The sequence below is a fragment of the Mirounga angustirostris genome, unplaced genomic scaffold, assembly GCF_029215605.1.
Source record: "Mirounga angustirostris isolate CCGP_5_RB_7025 unplaced genomic scaffold, mMirAng1.0.hap1 SCAF_3, whole genome shotgun sequence".
Classification (NCBI taxonomy): domain Eukaryota; kingdom Metazoa; phylum Chordata; class Mammalia; order Carnivora; family Phocidae; genus Mirounga; species Mirounga angustirostris.
In genome coordinates this window covers 75,726,708-75,753,403 of record NW_026991711.1, presented here as the reverse complement: position 1 = coordinate 75,753,403, position 26,696 = coordinate 75,726,708, and the positions used below count along the sequence as shown (strand labels likewise).

Here is a 26,696-nt window from a genome sequence, read left to right as displayed (position 1 = left end):
GCTGTGTCTCTCTCTGTCAAATAAATAAATAAAATCTTAAAAAAAAAAAAAAAAAAAGAATAGGTGCCAACATTTATGTATATGGTATATCAACCAACCAATTAATTCATGAGCCTCTGTTAGGTACAAGAATCTGTGTAGGCCCCATGATAAACTCAAAAGAGTGACAAGGTGATAAACTGTTCTTGATGGGAACTTGGCATGAGCAAAGAAAGATCCAGGAACCTAAATCTGATTGAGAGGCAGTAAACTTGGGTGACCAACTGTCCCAGTTGGCCCAGGGGTGAGGTATTTTACAGGACATGGGACTCTCAGAACTGAAACCGGAGAAGTTCTCGGCAGACTGGGATGACTGGCCACCCTACATTAAGTAGAACTATAATATAGTTGGAAGGATGGCACAGTGTCATGTGGTAGTAAAAATTAAGATGAAAACAGGTTTAGAAAAAGAGCACATCCCTTTAGTCTACACTTTGAGACTGTCCACAGGTGTCATCCTCTTTGGGAATAATTAAGATCCCTTACTCTGTGTATTACAGGCATCTCACCAAATTGCTTTACCAAGACATATTTATAATGATAGGTTTATATGGCTGCCCTCAGAACAAGACTGTGAACTCTTTGAGAGTAAGAACGGTGTGCAACACTTACATTACTTATCTTGATGTAAAACTGTATCAGTTATCCTGCCTTGTCAAGTCTGTACCAACATTAACAATTCATCAACAATACCACGGTATTTGTCCAATGTGAAGATGTTTAAATTTTTACAACACTAAAAAGTCTAAGTATTTATTAAAACTTAAGTTTTAAGATACAGATCTAATAAAATACACACATATCTGATTTCTGATTGGGGCAACATGCTTTTTTAAAAGTCCAGTGACTTAATATTTGGTTCATGCAGCTGAACGATGTGATTGTTGTGTGCTGCTTGGAATGAAACTGAAAATCACGGAAAAAGGCTTTTCCTGGAATTTCCGAGAAACATACCAAGTAGCATTATTTAGAACTAATACTTTGACCTCTATTAACTAACAAGGGTTGCGATTCAATCAGTGGTTTTGTAGCAAGTCTTGTAAATAGTGGGAGCTCTGCCAGAGAGATTTATGAACAGAACTACAAGGAACAATTTTAGATGGGAATATTGTGAAATCCATTGTCTACAAGCTGGATTCTGGAGTATATGAACTTTAGAACATTTTTTTTCACTCATAATGAGAATTCTTTGAAAACAACTATGACCAGTAATTTTTAAATAAGAATTTATAATACTTGAATTTGAAATTCAGAAATATATATCAGGTTAAATGTACACACAAGGGGGTTTTTGTAATCTGTTCATGTAAATTACAGAAAATGTGACATTGGAGAAAAACATATTGGAACATATTGCAAAATATATTGAAATCTGAAAGTATAAATCTTTGAATCACAGTGCTGTAGAATACCGCCTTCAGGAACATCGAACCCGTTTGCAAAGATTAGGGCACTGGAACCCAGTGGGTCTGAGAGACATGCTCATTGTCAAGCCACCAAAGGTGAAAGCACAGTGAGGCTGGGAATCAGAGGCACCAGCTTTGGGCCCCAACACTGCCACATACTGGCCCAAACCTGCTGGTCATCCTAGACCTCTTCCTTTCCTTCCAGATCTCACTGGTCACCAAGCCGAAGAGATTCTCCTTCAGATCTCGACAATCCGTGCTCAGTGTGGCTGCCACAGCCTTATTTCCAGTCTTTAGTGCCTTCCACCTGGACACCTGCATTAACCTCCTGAAAAATCCTGTCACCCCCAAGCCAGCCAGTTCCTTCCCAGAAATTGCCAGTGGAGTCGTGCCACTTCATCTAGTGTCACTGGCTGCCGCCTCGGAACCTCGAGATGTCAGATCTCAGCCGAGCATACGATACCTCTCACTCTGGCCATGCAGAATTATTCAGAGAGAGGCTTTCTCATACCGCTATGCTTTGGGTTATTTCCTTGTTTGTTCTCAGAGACTTCCTCCAGCCATTTTTGTCTCTCTGTATTGCAGAGAAGCACATTCCGAGGTTCCTCTGACAAAGGGCTTCTGGCCAAGTTGGTCAGTGGGAAGCACTGGTGGGAGATGATGCGTGTGGGAGACGGCAGACTCCAGGGTCTCTCTCTCTGTGTGCACCACTGCAGGGGCATCCTCCCCTCTCCCTCCAGCCTCTGGTGGGAGCATCTTCCCGCTATTATTGTTCATCTGAGTTCCTCACCCTCTCCTCTTCTGTTTCGCGGCTGTGTAAACACAATCCCTATTTTAGATACTCTGTTTGAAATACCTAGAGATGTTTCTCTTTTCCCGACTGATAATTATGTGCTTTGCCTAATTAACTTTCATCAATTCACGTCAGCTTTTCCCCAAGAGGAACCCTTTGCTTCCTATCCAATTCAGATGCCCTTTCTCTGTGGGCTCTCTTACACATCGCTCCATTTTAGCATTTACCATACTGCTCTGTAATGCTGGTTTCATGGTCTCCTTTCTCTGCTAAACTCTGAAAAGGTTGGAAAAGTTCTTTTAAGTCCCAAACCAGGTCTTATTTAACTCCGTATTCTCAGCATTCAGTCAGTTACTGAATGAATGAAGACCACTTCTTTTGCATAGTGTGTCAACAAAACTTGTGGGGCTGGATCATTCTTAGCCCTGAGGGCTGTCCTATGCATTGTAGAAAGCCAGCAGCATTCCCAGCCACTGCCTTCAAATGATGCTATTAGGAAGAAGAAATAGAATGTGAGAGAAAGCTCTGAAAACCATGGAAGTGCTATCAATTAGCTTCAGAATGGTTTCTCGGAAACTATTGAAATTTATCATTTCCAATCATAAAACAGTGTTCTATGTACTCTTTGATGGTACTGATAAAAACAATCTTTAAAATGGTAATATTGTTAGCAGCTACAGTTTCCTGTGATAGAAAGTAATGTTCTATTACTTTAACAGTTGTATCTAATTTTGTAGATGTTTTGTATACATTCAGTGAAAAAGAAAATTTAATACCCTAGGAATGTAAATATTGACATGTTAATTGTTACATTCACTTTTTAACCATCAATACAGATATTTAATTTTAATAGGTAATCAAATTTATCCGAAGTTTACTAATTTGAATGCTCACATTACATAAATTATATATCTGAGTTAATATGACAATGAAGAATTTTATAAATATTTCATAACAAAATATTTTCTAATATTAATGTTGAAATGTATAGATTGATAGCATATACTTCAATCTGTCTCAATGTTAATCAGCAAAATTTGAATAAAAATGTCCAAAGGGGGTCCTAAAGTAACTGTGATTATTAGAAAAGTGATTTTCTTCTGTAAAATTACATTTTCTGTTTAAAATATAAAATGTTTCTTCTATAAGATATGACTTGGAAATATGTAATGCAACCCATACTTTTTTTTTTAAAGATTTTATTTATTTATTTCACAGAGAGAGACAGTGAGAGAGGGAACACAAACAGGGGGAGTGGGAGAGGGAGAAACAGACTCCCCACTGAGCAAGGAGCCTGATGCGGTGCTTGATCCCAGGACCCTGGGATCATGACCCAAGCCGAAGGCAGATACTTAACGACGGAGCCACCCAGGCGCCTCAGTGCAACCCATACTTTAATATTTTCCCTACTCTTAGTTCAAAGAAATTATTTTAACTTATTAAATGTAAAACAAAAGTGAGTTGGCATAAATATTAAGCTGGTACAGCTTTTTATAAATCTCTTTATCCAGGAAATTAAAGTTAAATGAATTCATACTTGGGTAGAGAGTAAGATTCTCTATTTCGTGCCACATATTACCATATTAACCTAAGTCAGATATATATATTTTGTGTAATCTGAGTACCCAAATTATTAACTTCTATAATTTAAACCAAGATGGCTGTGAAAAAAAAAAAAAATCACAGATGTGTAACTAAGACACTCCGGTAAATATTAATCTCAAAATATCTGACAATAATAAATGCTTTACTTCATTGCAATTATACAGAATTTTATTTTCAGTAAGTTACAGTTTAGGGATTGATAAAAAGAAAGTAATAAGTCTTTCTCATATGCTGAACTTGCCCATTTGATTCTCCCTCTTTCTCTTCCTGCCAGGCCTTTTCCTTCTATTAACCGTTCCAAAATCTTTCCCAGAGCCTTACTGAAATCAAGACTCTGAGCAAAAGCTGGAAATTCTAGCACCCTACATTTTATGCACAGGTTGTACTCTAAAGGTACAACAGACAATCTGGTTCCCCCCCACCAGACTCTGCCCATGAAACTATATTTAACTAACAATATGGCTACCACTGAATTTAACCATAATTTATAACATTTCCATTGACAAATGTATCTAAGATTCAACTGTGGGTTCTAGATCCAGGGAGGAAGCTGCTTCCCACCCCCAAACTCCCACAGTCCTTAATATAAGACACTCTCCCTCCCTCTCCCTCTCCTGCCCAAACCCCATGTGTACCTGTCTGTCAAAGGACAAATGTCCCTTGCCCATGGATCTGGTATCCCTGGGTCTCTTCTGTTGAAGAACTGGGGGAGGATGCCTCAAAAAAGCCAGAGCTCTGGCTTCATTTAAAAATCCAATCACTTAAGTTAAAAATGGGAAGTGTATATAAAAAGGTAACTGTGGATGAGATTGAATCACTGTATCTTTGGGAAAGGTGTCAATTTCATACAAGCATACGATTGTCTTGGCTTGCCTTATCTGGGTTACTAGGCTAAACCACATTCCTGTGGGTGAGATGGGGCTTCCCAATGGGGATAGGTGTTTGCTCTGTCAGTTCAGTAGGGCGGAAGGCGTGGAGAAAATGAGGATTTGACAAGGCAGGTCTTAGACCAAAGACAGGAAAACCTTCCTTTGATCTCTGAATTGGGGGTCAGGCAGGTCTAGCGAGACATGCTCGGGGTAGGTCTGGATCTGTGGAACAGCTGACGTGATCCTCTGTACTATACTGTCCTGCCATCGCCCCAACACTCAGCAGAGTCCCAGCCTCTGAACCTCCCCTTCCTCCACACCCACTTTAAACCACAGAGCTGAAAGAGCTTTGGAACACTTCGGGAGAATTACTGCCAAATTAAAGGTCTGAAGATAGCTTGCCTTGATTTCCTACACCTCGTCCCCTGTCCACAGTCTTTCTCCTTGTGAGTAAGATTGCAGCAGCAACCACCAAAGTTCATGGTTAGGACTACCTAATGCCTGCAACCAACGCCAAAACTGAGGTCACTGCAGAAACTGGACTTCCCTTGCACTTACTATTCAGAGCAAGAAAGTTTTCCAGATGGATGGCCCTTATCTTGAAGGCACTTTGAAGGTCACTGGAGCAAAAACAATGTTTCTGCTTGCTAGAGGCAGGGGTAGCAGAATCTGGAGCGTCATCAGACTCAGTCTAAAACACTTGGTGCAGGCTGCAGAGAAAACCCCCTCTACGGCTCAATGAAGCTTGTAAATACAGTGTTTGGGAAAACATACTAACTGCTTACAAGAGTGTATCTTTGCATTGTATTTTCCCTGCATTTTTTTTTCTGCTCAAGTTTTTTGTTTTTGTGTTTTGCATGAAATGTGTTTCTAGGCATAGAACCACAATTTATAACACTGCATATTGGGGAAACGAGATCAAACTTTCAACTCTGTTCTATCCAGCAGCCAAACAGGTTTTAAATTGGGAGTTGCCATAGCAGTCCATTCTGCCATCACTTTTTCCTTGCTCTGTTCAACCAGGTAACTCATATTCTCACATTTGTTTCCCACATTAAAGCAGTTGCCAAAATGCCTTACACTGCCCAATTTAAATTGTCTTCTAACTGAACTGACACTTGGATATTGTTTCCCTGTCAGCCCTTCCCACCTCTTGGCAGACATCCTCCTTGCTCCATGCTGGGTAGCAATGTGGGATGACACCACCGATGAACAAAGCCAGTGGTGACCGGGCAACTACTCCTGAGCAGAGGCCCCCTGCCCGGGGGACAGCACGGCCCAGCCCGGCAGGAGCTGATCTGTGGCCACTCTGTTCGAGGAGGAGGCTATTCTGGTGAGCCCATCCTCGCGAGACATCATTCATACCTCTGGGGGATGAAGAAGTAACACTGAGGACTTCAGGATTGTGCTGGAACATAAAGAAAACTTCCTGTTGCTAATGGTGGAACCATATTCTCACACTCTCCCATGGCTTGGAAAAGCAAACTGGCCTCAACTGCAAGGAAAACCTGACAGAGGACAGAGGAGCAGAACCCTGGCAAGGAAGATTCATGGTGGAGAAAAAAGGCGTGTGTTTCAAAGGCTTTCACTGTTGCTGCCAATTTCTCTGCACATATTTGTCCTCCAAAGAGGGACTCACTGGCAACTCAGAGGGCTCCTAGTGGCTTCTTTAGAGTTTGCCATTCTTTCTCCACATAAAGATTTGTGGCCAGAAGCTTCCATGGGATCACATGACCTGCTCCCTCATCACTTGATCTATCTGTTTAGGGCACCTGCTGTGGGAAGGGCACAGCTCTGGGTGCTCACTGAAAGCAATCCTCTGCATACAGTCTCTAGTGACGACTGTGCTTCCCATCGATTCTCTGCACTGATCCACTGTGTCCTGAGGGGGCAGTGAGTGTAAGAGACAAGCCGTGCTAGACGGCCCTGTCTCTCAGAATCTCGACCCTTCAAAACACCCTACCCCTACCCCAGGGATTTTCCTTTCCTTCCATTTGCAGCAGTTCTGTCTTCCCAGTCAGGTCCGTCCTGTCAGCCTGCAGGGCCTCATAGCCCATCAACTTGACCTACGCCTCCGACATTGAGCCTATGAGGAGACGCGGCCATCACTATGGCCACACCACTCTTTCCTCAGCTTCATTCACCTGACATGATGTTCCGGCTCTCACAAGCCAGACGCTTCTGGATGCCCGAAAGAATGTAAAAGGAGCAGGTATCAGACTCAGGAATACCCTGGCATCACATCCCACAGACATGGCTCCTCCAACAGAAGTAACACTGAGGACTTCAGGATTGTGCTGAAACATAAAGAAAACCTCCTGCTGCTAATGGTGGAACCATATTCTCACACTCTCCCATGGCTTGGAAAAGCAGTGAGTGTAAGAGACAAGCCGTGCTAGACTTGTCTAAGTCTAGGTCATAATGTCCTAAGATATGCCAGATGCTCCGCAGGGCCTGAAATGAAATGAATACTATAGTCTGTCTTTTGTGGAAAGTTTAAAACCAGTTTAGTTTAGGTGCTAAAAAACAAACAAACAAAAAACTAAAGGATAAGAAAGACTTAAGTATCTGGAACCTAAAACAAGGGAAGTGAAGTAGTGTGCAAGATGAGACACAGGTTACCCTCTGAGTCCAGGCAAGTAGGAAAGGAACAGATGTGCCTTCTGAGAGCCGTCGCAAAGAACCAGGGCTGACCAGCCGAGACCCAGGGAGCGGCCATCTCAGTAAGTCCACACCTCAAAGAGTTACAGCGGAATGCAGGTTAGGTGAGAAAGGGCATCAGTCTAAGGCTTGGAATTCCTGGGTTTGGGTTCTTTGCCTTTTACTACCTTTGGGAACCTGGGCCAGTCACATCCCGTCCCGACCTCAGATTTCCCAGTGTGATCTTCACATTTCTTTGAGAGTATTTCATAAGGTTGTTATGAGAAGCAAATGCATTATAAGCAGAATATTCCCACTGAAATTTAACTATGCTCGTAGCATGACACCTTTCTTTGTAAAGCATACATTTTATAGTTAGAGGTTAGTATAAAAATGGCTAATAGGAAATGAAATTCCAGCTCAAAATTTCTAGATCAGAAAATGAAATACTCTGTTAGGAATTCAATGGATTTATGCCTACTATATAGGTATCTAGACTTAGGCAAAAGTAAGGGATCCCATGCAGTTCATGGGGGTGCAGAAAAGGTACACACGTGTGCAAGTCACTGCTTCGTGACCCACAGATGGAAACCCATTTTGCTCCCCATAGCCATGCTGCCAATTCAAAAGGTCACTGCCAGATGCGCATGTAAGCACCAGCCAAGGAATACCTAAATGTGGGTATTTCCCAAAGGATGGATCTGGAACCAAAATATATATTAAATTCCATTATTCCATTTTAAAATCAGCTCTAACTTTTCTCCATACACACACATAATATATGCCTTAGGACTCTCCCTTACCCTGACAGTGAGATATAAATAACAAAATGTCTCAAAATTTTGACAAGTAGTATTCTAAATGTCAATTTAGGAGTCAAGTGTTAAGAATTTAAAACACATTGCGGGAGGGGAAGAATGAAGCGGGGGAAATCGGAGGGGTAGACGAACCATGAGAGATGATGGACTCTGAAAAACAAACTGAGGGTTCTAGAGGGGAGGGGGGTGGGAGGACGGGTTGACCTGGTGGTGGGTATTGAGGAGGGCACATTCTGCATGGAGCAGAATGCACAAACAATGAATCATGGAACACTTCATCTAAAACTAATGATGTAATGTATGGGGATTAACATAAGAATAAAAAAAAAGAATTTAAAACACATTTTCCTGTAAGATTCGCCTATTATCTACCCAATCTCCCTTAATTCATAATGTAAACAGTGTTTCCAATAGTAATATGACTGCTATATTAATAACTGAATTATAAGTATATTAAACTAAATTAATAATAGCAATTAATAAAAAGAGGAACCTGATTTTTTTGGCTTAGTGGTTCAGATGGTAGAAGTGGAAAAAGGAGAGGAAGAAGAGTTTTGCCCCCTATACGAGAAAGGCCCTTGTGATATTTGGAAATAGGAATGTTTGTCTTTGGCATCCTCTGACCTTCCTCTCTTTACACTCATCATCCTCTGTGAGCTACTCCCACCCCCACTCCCCACCCCGGGGCATGTTCCATTACATAAGAGGTTACTTCTGCCTCTTGGCCACCTTCCTCTGATTTCTCGGGCCAGGAATGTCCTCGATGCCGTGGAGTCATGAGCAAAGCCACACAGCCCAGCACACGGAAGAAAACCCGCTGTCGTGTCCTGGGCTGTAACTCGCTACCGCACTAAGGTCAGGCCCACTATGGAGTCAGCAGCCCTACACCAGCCTGCCGGTCACACTGCTTGTATTCATGGCATCTTGACATCCTGAGCTTGTCTTGTTTGACTGTTGCTTCCCCGGCGGGCAGCGATTTCAGGCTCAGGGACAAGGAGTGGGACCGCCAAGCAGTTACTTCTTAGGGAGAAGGTTTGTGAGTCGAAGCCTGCCTGTCCGCAAAACAAAGCCCGCCTTTCACTTTTTCAAGATCTGGCAAGGTAGCTCTGCAAGTGTGTGCTTCAATGTGACCAATTTAACTACATTTGAATTTCATTTCAAAACAACCCTGCTTCACAACTCCTCCGCCAAAAAACAACCTGCCGAAGTCTGCTGGTTCGTTTCTTTTCTAATTATGATTTCAGAACTATAATGATACAGCAGTCAACTCTATAGAGCCCAACAGTCTTACCTAGACCGGCTGCTCTGATGCAAGAGTCTGGCGGTTGGGCAATAGTCGGTGCCTCAGTTGCCTCTGCGGTGGTCACATACGCAGCACAGGGCCACGTGCAGGTAAGAACACCTGCAAAGTCAACTAAGTCTGTCATCACTGGAGTGAATATAAATTAGGAAGAAACACTGATGGCCTCAATGTAAATGAAGTTCCTGTGGCTTGTTTTGAAACTTTGTCTTTTAACAAGAAAGAACTGCCTTGGGCGCTTGGGTGGCTCAGTCGGTTAAGCGACCGCCTTCGGCTCAGGTCATGATCCTGGAGTCCCGGGATCGAGTCCCGCATCGGGCTCCCTGCTCGGCAGGGAGTCTGCTTCTCCCTCTGACCCTCCCCCCTCTCATGTGCTCGCTCTCTCTCTCTCTCATTCTCTCTCTCAAATAAATAAAAATAAAAAAAATCTTTAAAAAAAGAAAGAACTGCCTATGAGGCTTCGTTCATTCATCCATTCACTCATCTATTCATTCATACATTCATTCATCCATTCATCCGTCCATTCGGCAAATGCTCCCTTGGTTCCTCCTGTCTGGCTGGTGTTGGAAGAGACACCAGGAGGAGAGTGGTGAACAGCACACATTGTCTCGGCCACCGCAGACCTTTCTCCGGCTGAGGAAAGACACATAGTTGACCCTTAAACAGCACGTGGCTGAACAGCAAGGGTCCACTGACACATGGACTTTTTTCAGTAAATACAGTACGATACGTAAATGTATTTTCTTCTTATGATTTGCTTAATAATATGTTCTTTTCTCTAGCTTACTTTATTGTAAGAATACAGTATATAATACATCTAACATACCACATATGTGTGAGTCAACTGTTTATGTTCTCAGTAAGTAAGGCTTCTGGTCAAGAGTAGGCTATTAGTAGTTAAGTTTGTAGGGGATCCAAGGTTATATGCAGATTTCTGACTATGTTGGGAATCGGTTGCCCCTAAACCCCATGTTGTTCAAGGGTCAACTGTATAATAAGCAATTGTGATGAACTCTGCATTGCTATAACACCTGAACTGGCCTCCTTCTGGAAGTGACATGGCACTAGGACCTGACAGATATCGAAGGTGGAGGGTACCAAGATGGCTGGAGGATGGTGGGCAGGGAGAGGCTAGGGCCTTGTAAGCCATGTTAAGGATTCAGGGTTTATTCTGAGGATCAGCAGATGACCTACACAGATCCGGAGGCATCAAGACTAGAGACCGAGGAGGCAATTACATGGCCACCAGAGCCACCAGGGTGAGGCAGCGGTGGCCTGGACTCACACGGGCGCTGTGAGATGGGGACGGTGATGGAGACGGAATGCCATGGCCTGGGGACCAGCTGGGTGTGTGCCTTGAGGGAGAGGGAGTCAGTGTGACTCCAGGTGACAGGCTGGGACAAACAGTGGTGCCGTTTACTGAACTACCCAGACCTAGAGGGGAGCAGAACGGGAGGGAAGATAAGGACTTCCGATCAAAATATGCTGCCTTTGCATCATGCAAGTGGACGTGCCCGGGCAGCAGCTGCGGGTCACCCTGGGCCTGGAGTGGGCAGCAGGGCTGGGCTCGAGTCGCAGATCCAAGGTTATCCTGTCACTTTGGAGGAATAACATGAAAGGCGCAGGAGAAGCACCCCTAAGTGACAGCTAGAGATGAGTGGCCTAGAAGAGGGAACTGAAAAGGAAATAGCAAACAGGGTGGATTTAGTATAAAGTCTAGGTCAGAATCTAGAGCTCCAAGAACATGGATGTCGATATTGTCACCGCAGGATGAAGATCATCACTTCATTTTATCGACTAGCCCTTTGGCAAGAACTGTCTTTTCGCCTTCAATTCGCTCTTCAATAAAAACAATGATCTTTTGAAAATAAAAATTGAGTGAAGTTAAGGTCTCAGATCTCTCTCCACCTGAGACTGTCCAGCTGTCTACCCGTCCAACTGAAAGCATCACTAGGGCTTAAGAGAAAAAGAGGAGTGGGTCCTTTAAAATACTGGTGATACTACTGCGATCACTGTGCATTTTCAAGCTGAATTCCTAAAATTTGCTTGATCCTAAGCATAGTTCTTGTTCCCCTAAGCTGGGGATTAGCAACATGTCTCCCTGTATCACTGTGATAATGGGTCCACATGCGGGAACTGGCAGCTCACCAATACTGGGCAAGGCCCAGGAAGCCACATTCAACATGGGCCTGCTCTGCAGAATTACAATCTTGTCCAGGAAATAACACAAATATAATTAGAGAGCCCTATTTTCTACGAATTTTATGAAACTTAGTTAAAAAAAAAAAAAAAAACCTATATCTAACCTTCAACAATGGAGTTGAGATGATTCATCTCAAGACTTCCATGTGACTTCAAATTGCACCAAGCACACTAATTTCTGAAGAAATTGAAGTTTTTCTTAGCTTTCTTCTTTCTCTCTACAGTTGGAAACACCCTTTTTCAGACAGCTAATTAAAACTATTTAGGTAAATGGAATTATTAGGTATTTCTTTTGGCCTATGGGTTCTGTAACAGACTTAAGACACCAGGGCTCATGGACTGAGAAAGTCTGGGAACCCTCTGACCCAGAGAGTGAAACCTATTTGCAGCTAAAGATCAATCTGGAAAGTGCTCCACACCCACACCAGGCGTTTCATGACTGAATCACTGGGAGCAGCTCATTCAGAAGCCAGTGTGAATGCCATCCTGATGGGAAGGTGAAATGGCTCTCTAAGAACTCAGGCTCTACTGATACTCCCCATCTGGAATTCTAGGGCGATTATGAAATTATGCTCTAACTCCAGTCTTCCTCAGGCACATTCTCTTTTATTCCATAGTAGAACAATCTGGAATTGGACCCAACATGCATCTAGCCAACAGGAATATGGAGCATGGGTCATTCATCCTGACTGGCAGCTGAACCTATTACAAGCAATCACTGAAATACAGTTGCTTCCTCCCCATTCTGAGAGGCCACCAGGTCCTTGATTCTAAACACAATCAGCAACTCTGGGCCTCTCTTGACATTAACCGCCTTCCTCCAGCTTGCTGACAAAGGAATTCCAGTCTCAAAATTATTGGCAGACAATAAGGAGGAGGCTTGCCACTTCCCAGCTGAAAGCTTTTCAACAACTCCCCTCAGGCAGTGCTGCTCAAACTTTTCCTCTAAATTACTCCTGATAATATCAATCAGTGAGAGAGAAAGTCTGTATGCCAGATATTCTCAATGCTCATAACCACCCTCTACTACCTCACCCATTTCACAGATGCAAATCTGAGGCTGGGCCCTAAGATCACAGAGGAGAAAGGGATGGAGCCCTGAACTCACTGCAATTGCCTCTCCCTGGGGACCAAGGAGAGCCAGTTCACACCTTGGGGAAGGCTGAGGGAAGCAGGTTACTGAATGCAGAAAATTCAAGTTCCATGATTTATCTTTACAAGTCATGCAAATTTTTCATTCCCTTCAGAAAGTTTATTTTTATAAAAAACAATGCTTTCCACCTTATAACCATTAAGGATGAATTTCATCCAAAATACAGAAAAATAGCAAGTGTTAGTGAGGATGTGGAGACATTAGAACCACTGTTGCCTGTTGTGGGAATGGAAAATGGTACAGCTGCTATGGAAAACAGTCTGGAGGTTCCTCAAGAAGTTAAACATAGCATTACCACAGGATCCAGGAATTCCACTCCTGGGGATACACCCAAAAGAACTGAAAGCAGGGTCTTGAAGAGGTATTTGTACACCCATGTACACAGCATCATTATCACAGTAGCCAAAAGGTGGAAGCAGCCCAAAGACCATCTGCAGATGAATGGATACACAACATGTAGTATTATCTGTATAATAGACTATCATTCAGCCTTAAAAAAGGAGATTCTGCACTATGCTTCAACATGGATGAACCTTGAGGGCATTATGCGAAGTGAAAAGGGCCAGGCAGGAAAGGTCAAATACTTTGATTCCAATCACACTGAGGTACTTAGAGTAGCCAAACTGATAGAGACAGAGAATAGAATGGTGGTTGCCAGGGACTTGGGGGATAGAGAAGGAATGGGGAGTTGGTGTTTACAGGGTAGAGAGCCTGAATTTGGGAAGATGGAAAGGTTCTGGAGATGGATGGTGGTGATGATTGCACAACAATGTCAATATTGTGCACTTAGTGCCACTGAACTGTACAGCTAAAAATGGTTAAAATGCGAAGTTTTATAATACATGCATTTTTCTACATTTAAAAAATGCTCTGGCTTAAAAAAAAAGGCAAAAAACAAAACAAAACAAAAAAACCAGTTTCAAATTTACCCATTAAATGAATTAAAATTTTCCAAGATATACTTGATTCAGAAAAATTCATGACTATCCTATACAGTTTCAAATATCCCTGCGCACAAAGCTTCCTCAGACTTTTCACCTGCACAGTGGGAATAACAGGACCAGAGACCTTAAAGGACCGTGGCAAGGATTAAATAATATTATTCGTGCAACAGTGTCTGAGACATAACAAGTGCTCCGGTCAGCCCCTGGCTGTTATCCCTCTGTGACCTTCCTCCTGCCACTGTCACCCATGAGATTCAGCTCAGAAGTGAAATTTCCCTGATGGCGTCTTGAAAGTAACAGGTCCTGTGCTAAACCACAATGCCATGGCAGACCGCACCTAACACACACCATTTTTAAGTTAGGTTTGTGCATGACTGACATACCCCCCAGCGGACACAAGCCCCTTAAGGACAGGGCCTGTCATAGTCATCCCTAGCCACAGCACGTACATAGGACAGTACTTGGCACCTAATAGCAGCTCAATAAATATTTGATGAAACATTCAGAGTCTCTTTGTAAACATTAGGTCTGGATGCCTACAAGGGAAACGTCTCCATCTGTGAGAGAGACTACCAAATTCTTCCCATGAATTACCTGTACATTGTAATATCAAAAAAAAGAGACAAAGAGAGGCTTTCCAGCTGCTTTTCCTATAGATATACCCCGGGAAAGAGAAATAAGTCTGAGAATTGGAGGGCCCACTGAACTGAAGCCACAGAAATCACCCTATCCCAATTCTTGCCTTCAGGAATCAGCCATGAAATGAAGGGAAAGCCCTACATTACTGGAGTCCTGCCCTCCCAACATGCATGTGTGACTGTCCATCTATACGTAACATCCAGAGACCCGCGTACCACATCGAATCCTCAGTAGTGATGTTTCAGGAAACAAGTGACGGGCCAGAGGAGTTCCGTCCCTTTTCTTGAGTTGACACCTGACTCACTAGACAGGTACCAAAACAGACTTTATGAAATGAAGGCTTCTTTGTGTGGAATTTAGAGAAGAGACATAGAAAAAGTTGAAGGGCTATATTATCAGTATTTTTACCTTTTCTATTAAGTGATGATTATCCAGGCACCCATTTTTATCCTCCATGGAATGGTCCTTTGCCCTTTTTTGGGGGGGTGGGGGGGTGGGAAGGGCATGGCACTTGGGAAAGTGGCAACTCCAAATATCTGTTCCTGAGAAACCTTGACATAATAAAAATCACTGCATAATTCTTAGAGCTATTTATTACATCCTGAGTTAGGGCTTACTATTTCCTTATCAACACCACCACACTGGACAAACACGTGAAATGCTTCAGCATTATGCTCTTCTTTAGTTCACAAAGTAAGTGGTTGTTCGTAACATTATTCTGGTCTCTCGTGAGTGCTTTGCTACCTTTGCTGAAGTTTTCTTATCCTAAAAAATAGGAAATGTAAAAAGAGAAGAACAAAAGAAAAAAAAAAAACCTGCCTAATGAGAGAGTTGTCACTGTCTTCTACCTACATCTTCTCAATAGGAATATTGGACCTATTATCTATTATTTTCCAAGATTCTTCCTCCTACTCCCTTCAGGTATTAAATCTCAATTTTAATTTTCTTCTCCAATCTGCACACACACAAAAAAAGTCACAGGAGCATTCCAATACTGTACCCCAAAGAAAGGTAAAGTTAAAAAATAGGAACTTAGGTCTTTGACCAGGGCCAGTACTGGGTTCCAGGGATTGTGCTGGCAGGATGCCCTGCCCAGCTATGGTGCAGATGAGAAAGTGCTCAAGCAGACATTTGTCCCCAGGCTAGTTTCAAGAATGTGCTGTTCGCTGTGGGACCAAATGCCCTTTATGGTCACGGGCAAAATATTTACAGCCGCCCATTTAGTGTAGCTGTACAGCTTTACAATCAAAAGAGGGCTTGGGGGCCCAGTCACAGGAAGATCAGACTCTTCTGCACAATGAGATCATTAATGTCCTTCTGATTTAATCCTAGAAGAATTAAAAAACAAGCTCACCACCACACAACAAAATAATATCTGTACCCATTATCTTTTAAAAGCAAGAATAAATTCAGATGTACGGAAGACATGAGTCATGTATTGCAAAGTCACTTACTTGTATAAAAATAAATATTGCTACAACGTGGATAAACCTCAAAAGCTAAGTAAAACCTTACAGGGCTAAGAAGAAGACAGACACAAGGCCCACATACTGTTTGGTTCTAGCAACATACTGAGATGCCCAGAGAGCAAATCTATAGAGACAGAAAGCTGATTAGTGGTTGCCAGGGGCCAGGGGAGGAAACAAGTGTCGCCTACAAATGGCCATGTGGTTTCTTTTGGGGATGGTGGAAACATTTCAAAATTAGATTGTTGCGATGGCTGTTCACAGCTCTGTAAATCTACTAAAAATTACTGAATTGTAAAATTAAAATGAGTTAACTAAAAATACCAATAAAGCTGTTAAACATACAAAATAAAAAACAGGAATCATAATTGCCTTACGATTAACCTAATAAACATTTGAGGAGGATTTAGACAACAGGTCACAAAATTCATGGTAAAGCATGTATTTACTGCAAGCATCCAGGTCATGAATTTCAGTCAAGAGCCACAATATATTTCCCAAATCCCCACCTGAGAGAAGTCGGTAACATGCCTCCCCATTTTTCCATCCTCCTCACCCACAACCTCAGAAAAGGTCTTCCTTCTTGATGGTTTTTCTGTCACTCTTTTTAAGGGACTTTAAAACAAACATCTTGACTTCTTAGTATTTGCCCGTTTGGACTTGAGCTTTTCTCCAGGGCTCAGCCCTCAATTACACAGGAGAGGAAACCTGGTTCCATTAGAGCCCCAGAGAGAAGGCTTCCCACAACAGAACAATCAGGAGCTCTCTAAAAAAAATTATCTTCTGGGATATACCCCGGCTGCAATCCAAAAGGTAGAGAGGTTTCTCTCTCTTTTTTTTTTTTAACCAAAAACACTTTAATTTTAGTCTTCAAAGAACAAAGTGTTCTTCTTTTTCCAAGATAATAATGATTAACTTACAAAAATGGGCATTTACTAAAAATGCATCTTCAAAACATTTCCCTTTAATGGGAAACTTAGCTTTACGGAATCCAAACATTAAAAGGTTAAAAAAAAAAATTTCTATCTTGTTGTCATTATAAGACAAAACAGAGGAAGTCAAGGAAATCCATTCATACTTCAGGACCTTCTCCTCCAGGAACCAGCACTGTTACATTATTTCCACTGAGCAAAATTTGATCTAATTCAGGGATCCTCCTTCTTTCTGGCGTGATTTCAAATTCAGTGACATCCTCCAGTACCACACTGACAAAGTCATCAAATCCCAGAAGTGTTCCAACAATTTCTTGATCCCCCTTCATCACGATGCGAAGTCTTGGTCCTACACACCTGCGCACAAGCTCCAGAGGCAGCAGCGCGGACAGGTCAGCGGCAGCGCAGCCGCCAGCGCTACGCCGGAAGTGGGTGGAGACGTTTCCCACGGAGAAGCCGCGCCCCCGGGCCTGGCGAGTTCTCCACGCCCAACCCCTTGGGTCAGATTCAGAACAGAGTGCGAGTTACCTCAGCGTGAGGAACAGGCGGGTGGCAGCTACCAACCGGGCTCCAGGCGCCATGACAGGCTCTGTGTAGTGAGTGCGGCCCCATAAACGTGATCGCTGCTGTTCTACCGTTTCGAGTAGATGATGCCGTCCGGCCAGCTGAGCAGATACATTCGTGCATGTTTGCGGCTGTCTGTCCTTCCTTAATAGCTCCACAGGCAAACTGGTTATTCCCTGTCAAACGAGTCCCATAAACTGAGCAGCAGGGGCCCTGGCTCCCACCACCAGCCCCTCCGGAAAATTCCTCCATTCTCTCAGCCTGGCGCGGCTCCTCCACCTCCAGCTACGCTTTTTGCTGCTCTTGGTTCTGTTTTACACTTTTTAATTAATTAATTAAAGTAATACATAGGCTCGCGGCTCTATCCAGTCTTTCTCATTCAAAGCTGCTTTCTCACCTCACGGCCACCCTTCTCTTTCCTCCTCGTGCGCGTCCTCCCCTCAGGGGACCGCTTAGGTCCGACTTTAAAATGCCGCCCAAATTAATTTTCCTGTTCCTGGTAGTCAGGTTTCTTCACAGATGGGATTTTTGACTGTTGGAAATGATCGAGACTTTTGTTCAAGGTCTCATTTTACAAATGAGGACCTGAGGAGCTTTATTCATGATTGCCCAAACTGGGAAACAACCACGACGTCCTTCAAGAGGCGAGGGGATAAATAACTGTACCACACGGACAATGGGATATCACTGCAGTCAGTGGTTTTTACTGCCATAAAAAGGAGTGAGCTATTCAGCCATGAAAAACAGAGAAACCTTAAAAGCAGCCAATCTGAAGAGGCCACATTCTGTATGATTACAATTATATGACACTCTGGAAAAAAGCAGAACTATGGAGACAGTAAAAAGATCAGTGGGTGCCGGGGGTTAAGGGGGAAGGACGCATGAATAGGAGGAGCACAGAGAATGTTTCCGGCAGTGAAACTACTCTGTATGATATTATAATGGTGGATACGCATCATTATACATTAGTCAAAACCCACAGACTGCACAACACCAAGGTGAACCCTAACATAAACTATGGACTTTAGTTAGTAATAACAGATTTAATAACCTTGGCTCATTGTGCCACACTGATGTAAAATGTTAATAATGGGAAACTGTGTGCAGGGGATAGGGGTATTTGGAAACGCTGTACTTCCCAATCAATATTTCTGTAAACTTAAAGATCTAAAAAATAAAGTATATTAATTCAAAACATAAATAAAGAGCCGCTGATGGGAATGGGACGGTCAGGCCAGTGACGCACACCTTCTACTACTTGAGAGCTTTGAACACAGCACAGAGGGTCCTTGCCCACCTAGAGAAGTGCCCAGAAACCACCTCTTAGGTTAACAATTATGCTAACCTGACTAAGGTAAAGGGAGAACCACGACCATAACAACATCAAGATTCAAAAATACCTCCAATCAAAATCCAGGCTCTATATGTGCATAACGGTTGACCAGCTGACTTTAAAATCCACGTGACAGAACAAGGGCTTGGGATGGCCTACAATACTCCTGGGGGGCTGGGGGCAGGGGACAAGGAGGTGAGACATGCCCTGCCAACGTCAGGAGCCTCAATTTTAAAGCAAGATTAAAGTTCGATTATTACATGAAGTTGAGCATTTCAATTGAAGGAATGAGTAGAGTACTGTGTTTGGCTTTTTTTTCCAACTTGAAATGAGATTCTTATGACCCAAAAATGACCAGAAAAGTCATGGGTACTGCTTGAGTCTCCATGGAGGGCGTGGCAAGAACTAATCACAGAGCTAACTTAAAGGGACAACAGGGAACAAAAAAATAAAGTTGTTTCACGGCCACATCTCATATGTTATACTTATTCAACCAGACAGTTATATGAAAATATGTTGTTTAGGAATATATTTATATGTGGAAAACCAATAAGACAAAGTTAACAAGTGATAATCCCAAAATTCAGAATAATGGTTACTGCTTGGTAGGGGTTACAGGGCGAGGACAAGGAGAAAATATTTACAGATGTTGATGGCATTTTATATTTCAGGTTGGGTAATGCATACGTGTTGTTAATCTTTGAATTCACACATATGTTACAAATATTCCTTGTAGAAGTTAAATATTTAATAAATAGGTTTTTAAAAAGACAGACAAGATCTAAAACTAATGATGTAATGTATGGTGATTAACATAACAATAAAAAATTAAAAAAAAAAAGACAGACAAGGGTTAAAAGAATGGGTCAGAAAATACTAATACAAATAACATACCACATAATAAAGCTAAGTAGGTGTGCCAATCATTTGGCATTGGATAGACCTATACTGAAATTCCGTTTTTTTTTTGTTTTTTTTTAAAGATTTTATTTGACAGAGAGAGACACAGTGAGAGAGGAAACACAAGCAGGGGGAGTGGGAGAAGAAGCAGGCTTCCCGCTGAGCGGGGAGCCCGATGTGGGACTCGATCCCAGGACCCTGGGACCATGACCTGAGCTGAAGGCAGACACTTAACAACTGAGCCACCCAGGCGCCCTATGCTAAAATTTCTAACACACCACTCAGCAGCCATATAACCTTGAACAAGTTACATAACTATTTTGTTATTTTTTAAAGGTTTTTTTTTTTTTTTTTTTTAATTTATTTGAGAGAGAGAGAGCACAAGCAGGGAGGAGAGGGAGAAGCAGGCTCCTCATTGAGCAAGGAGCCGGACGGGGGGCTTGATCCCAGGACTCTGGGATCATGACCTCAGCAGAAGGCAGACGCTTAACCCATTGAGCCACCCAGGCGCCCCTTACATAATTCTTTTGAGTTTCAGTTCCTCCATCTGAAAAAAGGAGTAAGAGTATTATTCAAGTTGTAGTTGGGTTAAATAGGATAATGCCTGTTGAGCTCAGCAGGAGTCTGGCAAAGAGGGTAAAAACAGCTCCCATTTGTTGATCATTGACCACGTGCCAAGAGCCACGGGAAGTATCTTACAGGCACAATCACAATGAACCATCTCAAGGTCAATAAGCAACGGAGATAGGATTTGAACCTATAGGGTCTCTGATTCCAGAGCTAGGTTCTTAACCACCAATAACTCTGATGAAAGTTATATGTCATTAATGGTGCTGTTTATTATGAGGTTTTAAAAATTAGGTTAAAGTTAAAAATTATTTCCACATGGCTAAGATGGGACTACTTGACACAAAAGCAATTTAGTTCAAAAAGAACCCAAAGATATAATGAACCAGAGAGCTGATGTGACTGGACAATGTCACCCAGCTATCAGAAATTCCAATACATTCCTGGTCCACACAAATGATAGATCTTTTGATCGGAGCAGTCTTTTCATCCCTCCCCTAAACCCATACACTGGCCTGTTAATTTGGAGTAATATATCCAGTTCCAAGTACCACATCTTAAAAGAAACAGAGAAACTTCAAATCTGTTTGGACAGCTGTCTGCCACCCATTACCTTCCACAAACAGTAGAGGGATTCTGGGATTCTGAGCTTTAAAAAGACAACTATTAGGGAAGATATCACAATGGTTTTCCTATGTAAGAGGGAATAGAGATTTATTTGGATATGTACCCTTGGGTAGAATCAGTGCACAGAATGAGGTTGCTTTCATTCTGGGACAGAGAATTCATGAACAATCAAGGAAACAGAACATGCCATTTAGGGAGGTTCATGCTTTCCACCAAAGGTGGGCTTAGTAGCTGGGACCACAGACCACAAACAGTGTGGGGCTGGATTCATGACCTCTGAGGTGTCCTCCACCTTTATGGTTTTCTGATCCTGCAATATATAATACAGATCCTAAAAATCCAATCCTTACATAAACAGCAGACAAATCCTGTAGGAAGGGACACCACCCATCTTGGATGCCTTCTGGTTCTCACCTGGGAACCTTCTAACTTTGCCGAGCTAGTTAGTTTCCAGGTCCTAAAGATCACATGTGAGACAGGCTCACACAGTACCTGGGCTTTGTAAAACAAGGACAAAGAGAAGAGACTATAAAACAAAGCCCACCTACTTACCTGAATAAGGCTCTGTCCAGTTTTAAGTTCCAAACAACAGTTATTTAGGAAACTGATGTAGACTGCCACAAGAATGAGAGAGAGGGGTACTCCTACATTAATCCCAAACCAAACTTAATAACTCAGTGAGAGAATACTGTGGGTTTTGTAACCAGAGTCTAAAGGATTTAGTGGCAAAGCATTTCAGAGACCTCTAGACTTTTTTCTCTTGTTCCTGGAACATACAGCAAAGCAATTTGTATCTGAAATAGGCTTGCTGCTTTATTACAAAGTGACTTTCCATAAGTCTATATGGGAGTTGAAGGGGCGGGGGAGAGGCTGTGAAGACCTGACATTTAAGTACAGTCAGTTTAGAAACAAAATGAGAAAACAAGAGAGGAAAAATGGGAAGGTTAGTTGTTGGAAGAGCAATGGTTCTGTTTTAGAGAAACCAAACATATAGGGGCTCCTAGGTGGTTCAGTGGGTTGAGAGTCCAACTCTCGGTTTTGGCTCAGGTCATGATCTCAGGGTTATGAGACTGAGCCCCGTGTCAGGCTCCACACTCAGCAGGGAATTGGCTTGAGACTTTCTCTCCCTCTCCCTCTGCCCCTCCCCCTGCTCATGCTCACTTGCTCTCTCTCAAATAAATAAATAAAATCTTCAAAAAGAAAAAGAAACCAAACATGTTAGTGCAGGATTTCAGCCCAGGACAAAAATCTGCTTCCAGAAGACTCCATGCACATTGAGAGACATAGGGAACTCAATGGACAGTCCCATACATCCTAGTAATTTGGGTGGTATTAATGGCCCTCTCTAATCTCTAATTACCCAGAAATGAAAATAAGGTAAAGGATAGCCACCTTTTAGGATCCCACCATAGCAGGTCTAACAGGTCCACCCAAGATTCTTCCATTCTCTAGAAGAATGGACCTTATTCTGACTTGCTGTTTAGCACTGATTAGGTAAGTTACAGGTTAATTTGTAGATTATTTTTGTCCAGCAGCGATGCAAATAATTTCTGCCTTGCAGAGAACATACTGCAAAGGTTACTGCCCTGTAGGACTTTAACTAGCTTTGTCTCTAACTTAGCAAACATTTCAGCAGCCCTTTCCTGACAGACTATATAAATCTCTGCTCCTCTTGAAAACTGTTTGATATACTTAATCTATATTTAATCACCATTTTGCCACTTACTCTTTCCATCTTTATCATTTCTGTTTTGTATAAGTCACAATTTTTGTCACTATTATCATACATTTAACTACTTTATCATATGAATGTTAATTAATGTAGCTGATATGGGGGTTTCAGAGAGTAGAATGAAAGACTTTCCTTGAAACAGGAGTCTTTTCTAAAGACTGAAAAATTAACAAAAATTAAAACAAATAAAGTTTTATCACAAAGTTAAGATTTCCAAATAACTTAGTCCTACTTTTCCAATATATCTGATCACTACTCACCCACACCTGGCAGCTGGTTGCTCATTTCACACTCAACTCCTTCTTCTGTTCAATCCAACATTCTAGTCTAATTTAGAAAGCATGCCTATTATTGTCTCTTGAAATATACTACTCCCTACTAACCTGACAATTTCTTCAGAAAGTAAATGATATTTAATGAACATTAGGTACCAGACATTGTAATAGACTGTTCATGTATATGAACAAACAGGCAAAGAAGAAACCAGAATTATTTCTAAAATGAACTGCAATCTTTACTTGACTAAGAACATCATAACCCATAGTGATGATTCTTAAAGTCTCCTCTATTTTTCTATCATCTGAGTGCTTTCTATCTTTTCTACCTCTCTTCTTTTTCTGTAGGCTATTAGTATAGATACTATATTACGATATATTACATAGACCTACTTAGCTTCCATGGTTCTTAATCATGTTCTCTTTGCTCTACTCATTCTCCAGATTCTATATCAAATGCCCAAACCAGTAAAAAGATCTCGAACAGTCTCATTACTCTTGTCTCTGCTCTACCTGCAATTCCAGTTACCTTCATTTCATATGTGAGTATGGTGAGTCCTAGAGACTTACAGAGAGGCCCAAAGCCACACAGTAGAAGGACTGAGGTGATGAACCCTGATGAAATAACAAAATCTGACCTCTTCTCTACCACACTCCCTTGCCTCTCAAAACTGACCTAGTTCTAGAAATTTCCAACAAGAACTTAAAAATGCATGATCCCTTGGGGGAAACAAAGTGATGCCTGGAAAGGGTAAGTCATTTGACCAAAGTCATAAGGCAAGTTTAAGCACAGGGATGTAAGCTCAGGTCCTTCCAGCTGTAAACTGTCATCTTCAGCAATTGATTCACACATATTTAAGCACCCTGCCCCAAAATCTCTTTCCATAGCATCCTCACCTCTTTTTTCATTTTATGTTGCCTTTTTCGTTTTATGTTGACTTGCACTTGATTTCTTGGATCACATCTTGGTACTGTTTCCTCAAGGACTTTCCAGGATCTTAAAGCGAATGGGTAACATCTTTTATATTTTTTACGGCCCCAGAGCAGGGACGAATCAACATTTATGAAATGAATGGATGACATGAAAAGGACAATTAAAAAATTTGTTCTACATAAATTGGAAGTTGTTTTAGTATGCTGGGGAAAGGGGCAGCTATTTTCATTTGATGTTATGTAATTTAAGACTTTATTTTATATTTCAATGAGTATTAGTTATCGATTATGTAAATATTATGAAACAGAATATAAATTCACGTAAAGGTTAAAGATTGTCTCAGAACACTTCAAAGTAATGTTCGCTTGCAACAGGCTTCTTTGTGTGAAGCCTTCGATCCTTTGGGAGTATGCCTTCAATCTCACTGTCATTACAAGGGCTTCTTTGAAAACACCAGAGAAGTACTCACCATGACCACTCCTCGCCACATTCGAGTAATATAGGAAACTCTTAGAATTTACCCCAGGCCCCTGGAGAGGGTTTTAAAACTCTGCCTTTAAGTGCCCCGTCACTTCTGTTGAATTTCTTGGCACCAAACAAACTCAAACACAAAGGCACTAAAATTAAGTTTCAGTTTTCCCTATATGGCAGTCATCCAGATAATATGGAACATGCTTAGTTTTCACTGTTTTCATAAAGGAAAACCCCAAATTTACAAATTAGCATAGTACCCAAGAATATATCCCCAGTCCTACGGGGAGCGCTTGTCACTAACCCAAAACTTCACTGAAGTTGATACATTCAGCCTTTCACCCCCTTAAACCTTTCTAGCCAACAACTTGTCAACAGGGGTTAATATGTACCTACATTAACCAGCGAAACTTCTCCCATGTTCTCTTCACCTGCCTATCCCCAGGAAAGTGAAACTGGAGATGATTAGACCAAAACTGACAAATCAGTTACTTGGGACACAGAGAAACCAAAATCCTAGAAAACCCACCTTATAGATAATCAGTGCCTAAATGATTACAAGTTTGCTATAATACTGTATTGTTCCAGACAGTAAGTGTTGATGAGGATGTGAAGAAATCAGAACCCCTTTACGTGGCTGGTGAGGATGTAAATGGTGCAGCGACCTTAAAGATTTTTATTTATTTATTTTGGCACAAGCACGCACTAGGGAAAAAGAGAGAGAGAGCGAGCATGAGATGGGAAGAGGGGCAGAGGGAGAAGCAGATTCCCCACTGAGCAGGGAGCCCGACGTGGGACTTGATCCCAGGACCCTGGAATCATGACCTGAGCCGAAGGCAGATGCTTAATGGACTGAGCCACCCAGGTGCCCTGGTGCAGTTACTTTAGAAAACAGTTTGGCAGTTCTGCAAAATATTAAATATAGTTATCATATAACCCAGCGAGCGGTTCCACACCGAGGTATATTCCCAAGAGACTTGAAAACGCATGCCCACACAAAAACTTGTACATGAATGTTTACAACATTAGACATAATAGTTAAAATGTGGAAATAAACCAAGTATCCATCAACTGATGCAGGGAGCAGCCAAATAGGACATACCCACAGATTTGAATATTATTGGGCCATATAAAGGAAGTACTAATGCATGCTACATGTGGATGAGCCCTGAAAATATTATCTTAAGTGAAATAAGCCAGTCACAACACAGGACACATGTTACATGATTCCCATTTACATGAAATGTCAAGAACAGGTCAATCCATAGAGACTAGCAGACCAGTGACTGGCAAAGGCTAAGAGGGGAAGAAATGGGAAAACTGTTTTAAAAAGCTGTATTGTGGGGCGCCTGGGTGGCTCAGTCAGGTAAACGTCTGCCTTTGGCTCAGGTCACAATCCCAGGGTCCTGGGATCAAGCCCTGCATCAGGCTCCCTGCTCAGCAAGGGAGTCTGCTTCTCCATCTCCTTCTGCCCCTGCTCATGTGCTCTCTCTCTCAAACAAATAAATAAAATTTTTAAAAATAAATAAATGACGGGGCACCTGGGTGGCTCAGTCGTTAAGTGTCTGCCTTCGGCTCAGGTCATGATCTCAGGGTCCTGGGATCGAGTCCCACATCGGGCTCCCTGCTCAGCAGGAAGCCTGCTTCTCCCTCTCCCACTCCCCCTGCTTGTGTTCCCTCCCTAGCTGTGTCTCTCTCTGTCAAATAAATAAATGAAATCTTAAAAAATAAATAAATAAATAAATAAATGTCTGTATTGTCCACTTCCTATGAATTCAGACATAATTCACCCTTACAGATGTATTGTTTTTACCTCCTGTTCCAATAAACAAACATTTTGCAACTGTTCTTCAGATAAGAAAACCATTGTGAGCTCCTTGCATAGGTACAAATGAAATCTCTGATCTATGTCCTGCAGGTGAAGGCAAGATGCCACATACCTTTAGGCAGATAGTGTACAAGTGACTCAGCCACAGAATAAACAGCAGTGTTAGGAGAGGAAATTATTGTCTTTCCAACCTAATAGAGTAGACCAAATCAGTTGGTGGTGAAATGTTGAATATGTGGTTGCTAAAGGACCATAGTTCTAACACTTTTATAAGTTTGAGATGTAAAATAATCATCCTTTGGGGCACCTCGGTGGCTCAGTCGGTTAAGTCTCTCGGCCTTCGGCTCAGGTCATCATCTCCCAGACCTGGGATCAAGCCCTGAGTTGGGCTTCCTGCTTCTCTCTCTCTCTCCCTCTGCCCCTCTCCACCACTCATTCTCTCTAAATAAATAAATATTTAAAATAAAATAAAATAAGCATCCTTAAAAAGGTCACTTGAGAAGTAGAGGTTGGATGAAGTCAGTTATCCATTTCCATGGTCTATGAACGACTTGAAAGCCCATAGGAACCAGCTACAGCCAGTATCTACAGCACCCATCTACCTCCCCATCTACACCCGTCATATTTCATTGGCTGGTTCTCTAATACTCCAACAATGT

The 26,696-nt window shown here is 42.1% G+C and overlaps 2 protein-coding genes across 5 annotated transcripts in view; both read right to left on the bottom strand.

The window, feature by feature from the left end:
- Positions 1-26,696, bottom strand: part of SPATA13 (spermatogenesis associated 13) — a 141,572-nt gene that overhangs the window by 84,866 nt on the left and 30,010 nt on the right. The window lies entirely within an intron of this gene.
- Positions 807-22,003, bottom strand: LOC123839586 (U6 snRNA-associated Sm-like protein LSm5). Its single transcript, XM_045869206.3, has 2 exons — positions 16,384-22,003; positions 807-2,257 (listed from the first exon to the last, which is right to left on the bottom strand). Exon 1 carries the CDS (start codon positions 17,133-17,135, stop codon positions 16,947-16,949), a length of 189 nt encoding a protein of 62 aa, XP_045725162.1. The 5' UTR covers positions 17,136-22,003; the 3' UTR covers positions 807-2,257; positions 16,384-16,946.